Here is a 7,269-nt window from a genome sequence, read left to right as displayed (position 1 = left end):
AGCAACTATTTCCACCTCAGCTAATTTGTGATATTTCAACTATTTTCTGTAAAATAACCAGCGTTTCCACTCTTTGCACTTTTGTTTTTTCCTTGCACATAAAAATGGGTGGGGGCAGGGGTTGTGTGGCAGTAAAGGTAAGAAGACAACTTTCCGTCCCCTCCGACTTCCTTTCACATTTTGTCCATACAGCCGATCAAAGAATACCGGTGTCCTCATTGAGCTTTGTGTATGCGTCTGACGACTTTGCAGCTGAAAAGCTTCGATCGACATTTTAGGCAAGGCAGCGATTAACCGTTTGCCTGGAGAGAACTGAACAGGTTCAACCAGCCGAGACTCACTGCCGATCAGAAGATGGATCGAACAGACCATTTAGTTTTTCCCAACAGGAAGACAAAGGACGAAAGCTTTCAGTGTTTTTCAGCTTGGTGAGGACGTGTCCTTTGTTCCATTTAACACTCTCCTTTTCGCTCCTTCCACCTTCTTCTTCTTCTGTGCAGCCTTTTTGCCTCTCACCCTCCTCCTTTATTTCTCTCCATTCCTTGTTCAGACGGTCGTGTAAAGTTTTTTTACCGCCTCGCTGGCATCCACAGCACATCAAAGAAACACATGCACTTACTCCCACACACACACACACACACACACACACACACACACACACACACACACACACACTATTACTGCTCAGCACACTCGCAATGTGCTAATACACACACTTCACATTCAGGCTTGGACCAATGACGCTCAAACACACGCAGAACGTGTGAACTCAAACACATTAGGGTGGAAACACACATGTTCAGCTTGAAGGAACAAACCCAGTTTTTATACTTTTTGGTTTTGAACTGTTGCTTTTATCCTTGGATAAAGTTTTTTCCCGTCTTTTCTCAGGGCAAAGCCTACGGTCAGATGCTGCTGGACATGAAGCTGAAGGGACTGCCTGACCTCAAATCACTGGTGGACTGATAGAGAGGGAGAGAGAGAGACCCTGAAAGAAAGAAGAAGCTAATCAGGGTGAGAGCTGCGTGAAATGGAGACACGAAGACACCTCATGACAAGAAGGGAAAGTGAGACCTGAAAGACATTTTACCTCAACAGAAACACAGATCATGTAAGAGAGAATATTTCTTTGGAACCCGGATCACACGTCCAAAATCCAGACAAGTGAAAACCTGAGGAACACAAGTTAACTTTACACGCCATCCAGTAAAACAGTTACCAGCCCAAAATCGCAGATCGGCCTCAGAAGGCTTTATGAGCAGCACAACATAGGAGATTTGGCTCAGATTCACAGAATTTTATCCGCAATGTAAACCGAAAGAGAACTTCCAAGAAATTGTCAAATAAACCACCACCGTAAATAGTTTTAATAAGTCCTAGCACCTGGTGGACTTAATGATTGAGAAAGCTCCACCACGAGATGTGGCTGAAAGCTCTGCATAAAAAAAAAATAATAATAATAATAAAAAAAAAAGAGAGAGAATCTTAGAGAGGCTTTGTTTCACCCGGAGACACCAGAACAACCTCGTCACCAACATGCAATATTATCTCTCAAATCGCAGATGTTTGTGATTTTAAAATGGTGTGCACATCCAACCCCAGCTGGACAGGACAAAGAACAGCAACAAGGGAGGAGGAGATGCCGTCAGCACGAGGTTGCTGGTTCAAACCTTGCACTAATAAAAACTTCAGTGTGCGGACGGCCTCTCGTTTTCCTTTAACGTTTTTAAAGGCCTTGGTATGCGTCAACGTGTCCGCCCATCAAACAGCTTCCGAAACCCCCTGCCCAACATGGGACTAGTGGGCGCTGCGTAGGAAAACTTTTGTGTACTTTTGAGACTGACGTTCCCACATTCACAGGCACTTGATGCCAAGGAGAAGAGAGTCCTGATCACTGAAGCCCTTTCTCTTGTGTAAGTGAAACACGAAATACAGTAAAACCACATTACTGTGTCTCGTCTCTCAGTCGCGGTCTCTCACTCTCTCCTGTCAGACTGTTGAAGTGTCAGAGTCATTTTCTCTGACAGTTTGCATTTTTCAGGCTTCAGTCTTTCTGAGCTCATCGTCAGTGGCAGCTGTGATTTTTGGCTGTTGGACAGATTTTCTCCCTGGTTCATTTCTGTGGCAAAGATGTCGGGAGACACTACAAAGTCGTTTTCAGTCGGCTTTAATTTATTTAAAACACGTCACACCAGCCTTCAGAAACTCCAGCTGAGTAAACCGGGCTCATAAAACACTTTTAGCGGCGGCTGACACTGAAAGACTCGCTATAAACGGACTGAAAACACTCGCTAGCCTAGCAGCACTGAGGCTACAAGCAACCCATAATGCAATAGTGTCCCTAGAAGGCTCTCCACAGAGGACTGTTTTACACCGGTACACTGTCTATTCAAAAAGTAAAATCTCATGTTGTGCACACCAAATTGTCTAGTCTTCAAATATAAGACTACCCCGACTTTGACAAATCTCATTGACATAAAAAGAAGGTATCATCTTATATTCGGGCCGATACAGTATTTCTCTCACTTAAAACTTCCAATTTTTCTGGGCATCTTAAGCACTTCTCATCCATTTTGTCTTCAATGGATCAGCCAATTGTTTCATCCAATGAAGAGAGCTGTTAGTTGCAGCCCTAACTGAAAGCTCCAGAGCAGATCTGGTAAACCGAGCTTGAGGCGAGACCGTTTTCTCAACTGCTTTTTCCAAGGATGAGAATGAACTTTGAATCTCAACTTTTAGGCCAAGATGGACGAGAGGTCCTCATCGCGTTCAGAAAGAAATTGAAATTTTAATATCTGCTATTCTGTGTCAAGTGGGAAACTCCATCTACTGCTGAGGACCATGTAATATGACTATAAGTTCCAAAACTGCTACTAAATGGCCCTTGAGGTGGGATAGTTTTGTCAACTGGCAAATTATTTTTTTTCTTAGGATTTTATCTTACGGCGTGCGTTGAAAAATGGTCATCAATTGCGTGTAATTCACGAGATTTCTTGTTCATGGGCTAAAACTTGCAAAAACGCCGGAACGATCCGGCAATAACAGGAACGCTACAGTCACTGCAGTATCTTTGCAGTAAATGGCTGCCTGCAATCATCACCAGCATGTCCAGCGTATATAACAGAGGGCCTTTTCCATCTCAGCATTTGTGGAGGTAAAGGTGCAGATTTCCCTCATAATCTAGACCTGAAATCCTTACCAGCTTCAGGGGAACTGCCCCTGACCTCTGACTTCCCTGAGAAAGGGAGCGGTGGTTTGGGTTTGCCTCAGAGGGTAAACGAAGCATCCACCATGGGAGCGAGACGCTCCAGTTAGCTATCACAGGGGAGACATGCTCGCAGGCGTTGGGTCGAGCGGGCTCGACGCCTGGTTTCCCCTGGCTTGTTCACCTCGACACAACCCGGCTCCGATGTTCGACGCCCCGCAGGAATGTGCGTCTCCTTCCACCAAACCAACTCTCTGGCCTCCAGTCTGTTTATCTGTAATTGGAAACAGGCTGAAGCTAAAGTCAGAGTCACTCCACAGCTTCTGTCATGGCTGAAAACTCATCTTACCCACCTCCTCTGAATCATTTCACCCCCTCTAAAATCTTCCTCCTTGTGCTGCTGCAGTTTGCTCGCATCAAAAAAAACAAGAAAGTCCCCGCTGACTCTTTTTTCTATTTTGGATATTTAACTTTTCCTGGCGCTTCTCTCTTATGTGGCCATTCTTTGGTGCCAGGAAAATTGTTCAGCCACTGTTTCTCTGACCTTTGACCTCTTTTGGTTCTGGTGATTTGGTACAGAAAAGTATTTTGTCAGATGTATGATCCCAAACACGAAAAAGCAGCCACATTAGTGACCAAACAGTGGTCTTCTAAACGGACATCCAAAGACGCTTGCGCGCAATAAAACCTTAAGTGATGACAAGACAAATCCTTCCAGACATGAACTAAAAACAGTCGCATGAGTGTAAATCAGGCCAATAAAAGAGGAATCACATGGGAAATATAAATATCACCACTTCAGTGTCGTCACTTAAATCCCAAATATTTTTATGTGGGATTTAAGTGACGACACTGAAGTGGTCAGATTTGAAGAGCGAGGTGTTAAAATCAAAGCTGTAAATTCCTACTCATTTCCCCTTTTCATAAAACCCCAAATTGAATACACACGCGAAACCATCACCACTTAACATGGAAATACAGTCAAATCTTAGTGATGAAAATGAGATTTCAGAGAAAAGCTTTGCATTCACATCTGTCCTGCATATTGCTGCTTCCCAAAACTCAGACCGCGTGATTCCCCAAATAGTTTTTTGCTAATTATTTCATCATTGCAGAGCAGCATTTTCTGGCTAGTTCTTCGTGCAACTCGAGAAAATAACATGGACTATTTGATGTTTTCCAAAGAACTTCATGTAGCCTTGAGCTTGTAGAGGAAGGATTTCCAGACAAAGTGTGGCTCATTATCAGATATGTTTTATTTCATGTCTCTCTTTCGTCGTAGCAGACTTTCCTTCAGCCAGTACTTGAGTCTGAAAACAAGTTTAGTTTGTAAACATGAGTCAGAACCATCAGGGGTTGTTGTGGAACAAATGAGATCAAACTTCATAAAACTTCCCATGGTGTCTCCTCGTCAACAAAAATATGTATTCATGCAAATGGAAAGAGAGAAATACAAAACAACTCTCTGCAGTGTCTCTGCGTAAGAATTTTATAAATTTCCTCTTCAGTATTTTAAGCTAAGCCTTAACACACTTAACCAGAGCTGTGAGTGAGAATAAATTAGTCCAAAAAACATAGAAGTAGATTATATAAGTAGATATATTCCCTCTCAGTATACAGTGAGACAGTATGAAAATTAAAAAAAAAGTAATTCAGGTAGATAATTTGAAAATTGGACAAGTACAGTTAGTTTTACCAACCCAGGTGAAAACTGTCTCAGTCCATTGAAGAGCTTTTTTTGTTTTGTTTGTTTTTGTTTGTTTTGTTTTTCGTAAGCACTGAGGGCCGTGAATGTCCTGGTAATCCATCCAGTAGTTGTTGAGATTTTTCTTTATTTTTAGAGTAGCTTTAAAACAAACAATAGAAACATTAAGTCTCAAAAGGTAAAGGAAACTCAATTCAAGTTATTTGGCCAACTCTGGTCTAACTATGCAATGTCTATCAATGGAGCAGCTTGTATTTCTTTGTCATTTTAAGACACCTAAGACCATGAATGTCTGTTCTAAATTTCATGGTAATCCATCCAGTAGTTTGTTTATATATTTTATTCTGGACCCCAGAGTGTTGCTAGAATGGTAAAACGGCAAGGCCCAAGAATTGAGCCTTGTGGGACACCAGATAATTTCTGTTATTTCAACAGTTTTAAATCAACCAATAAAACCTTCTCAAAGTTGGAAAAAAAGCAGTGAAAGTTTTTGGACAAATTCTCATCAAGCTCTGTAATATTAATCCCCAGAAGAGCCTTCATTCTTTTCTTATTAAGACACTAAACACCATGAACATCTGTGCCAAATTTCAGGGTAATCCATCCAGTAGATGTTCTCGACCTTACCGTTGCCAATTGGGCAAAAAAGCAAAGGTTCAAGAATTGATCCTTGATGAACGCCAGAGATTTGTTCATTTAACACTTTTAAAACGACCAGTGGAAAAAAACAACCAGCTCCAACTGCTCTAACTTCAAAGAAAACCAGTTCTTGTTCTTGCTCTGGTCAAACTCTATGACTTTATATTTTCTTGGATGTAGCATGTAGTATGACTAACATTCAAGAATCAATCAAGGACGAAGCAAAACACACTGTAGAAACAACGCCAGTGCATTATTCAAAATGTCAAAATGACATTAGCGTCACCCTGAAAACTACATTGTTTCACTGCTTCTCAGTTGCTGTTGACTATTCAGGGTATGAGATGTTTGCAGGACTCTGGGGAGACAGTTTAAACTCTGACGCCTTACTGTGGAACCGCGTGCGTTTTGTATCACTGTGTTGATTTCATTAAAGGTAGCAGCACCTCATGTTACTGCTCTCGGTGCATTTTGGGAAAAATATTTAAACTTTTGAAAACATATGATTAAATGTATAGAATCATTAAACTTGCATTTAAAGATCCTAGATGACTAAAAATGTAAATCATAAGCAGCTGTAAGACGTAGAGAAAAAAAACAACACTTTCGTCTGCCTTGTTTTTTATTTTTTTTTGTCATAGAAGTTTGATTCTTCTGCTTTCTGCACTGTGAAAATCACTGAATGCATTTTAATAGTGAGTGGATTTCTGGACGATTTTGTAGGCAGTAAACCGAAGACATTAAAGATATTTTTATGAGCAAAGCTTCTGTTTAAAGTTGATTTGATTGATTTTTGCGTGTCTGTGTGCGTCAGTCCCTCCAACGTCTCGTTGACCTGTAAAATGTCTTTGTCACAGGAAGCACAGCAGCAAAAGGTGTCGACAGCAACAACACAGGAACCTCAAACAATTGTTTCATTGTTCACAGGTACCACAGTTTATTTTAAATGTGGATTCTGTGAGATTTTTCTATGCAAATATTACTTTAACTAGAATATTTATTCTTCACTTTAACTCCATAATATTTTACTTTTCGTAGTTAAAGGCAAAAGCTCTTGTTTCGCCAGTTTCTTGACGGGTTTATGTCAAGAGACAGAATTTAAATTCAACTGCAACAGACGACAGCATTTCATGTTGTTTACATTACATAATTTCTGTAATCTTACAATATTTATACTTTTTTTTTTTTTGGCTGTCACACAAAAAAGGAAAATAAGAAAATCAGCTAAATACGTAATTATATATTTATAAAAATATATTAAAAACAAACAAAGAAAAAGAAAAATGCAATGCAAAGTTGTTACCAAAAGAAGGAGAAATTAATTTATGAATGAATGAATGAATGGTTTTGTTTTTGTTTCTGGCCACTGCCGTGACCCATCCTTCGTGGCATTATTCAGACACATTAATGAACAACAAATCAAATGTTCTGATATATAAATCAACCTGCGTCTAACAAGCGCAACATACTGACCTCACAAAATGGACAGCCTAAAAATAATGTCCCAGGAGATGTCCAACAGTGGAAGGCAAACAAACTTGTACTCACAGCCTCACGAGTATGAACATAATATACAAATTTAACCAAACACAACCCAAACAAAACAAGGTCTACACACACATTTGCTTATGTCAGTTAACACTGTGTATATGTCTGATTCGGATCCTAAATGATCCATGTAAAATAATGTGAACTATTCTGGTCGTTCACGTCCTACTGT

At 40.4% G+C, this 7,269-nt stretch overlaps 1 protein-coding gene across 1 annotated transcript in view; it reads left to right on the top strand.

Annotated features, from left to right (window-relative positions):
- lratb.1 (lecithin retinol acyltransferase b, tandem duplicate 1) overlaps positions 1–6,324 on the top strand; it is a 31,881-nt gene extending 25,557 nt beyond the window's left edge. The window contains exon 20 of the mRNA XM_040140742.1: positions 892–6,324. Within this exon, the coding sequence (XP_039996676.1) occupies positions 892–966 (75 nt within the window). The 3' untranslated portion in view covers positions 967–6,324. The remainder of the gene's footprint in view (positions 1–891) is intronic.
- Positions 6,325–7,269: the final 945 nt, after the last annotated feature.

Source organism: Xiphias gladius, chromosome 12, assembly GCF_016859285.1.
Source record: "Xiphias gladius isolate SHS-SW01 ecotype Sanya breed wild chromosome 12, ASM1685928v1, whole genome shotgun sequence".
NCBI lineage: Eukaryota > Metazoa > Chordata > Actinopteri > Istiophoriformes > Xiphiidae > Xiphias > Xiphias gladius.
Note: the sequence above shows the minus strand (reverse complement) of the source record. Positions and strands in the feature narration are given on the sequence as shown.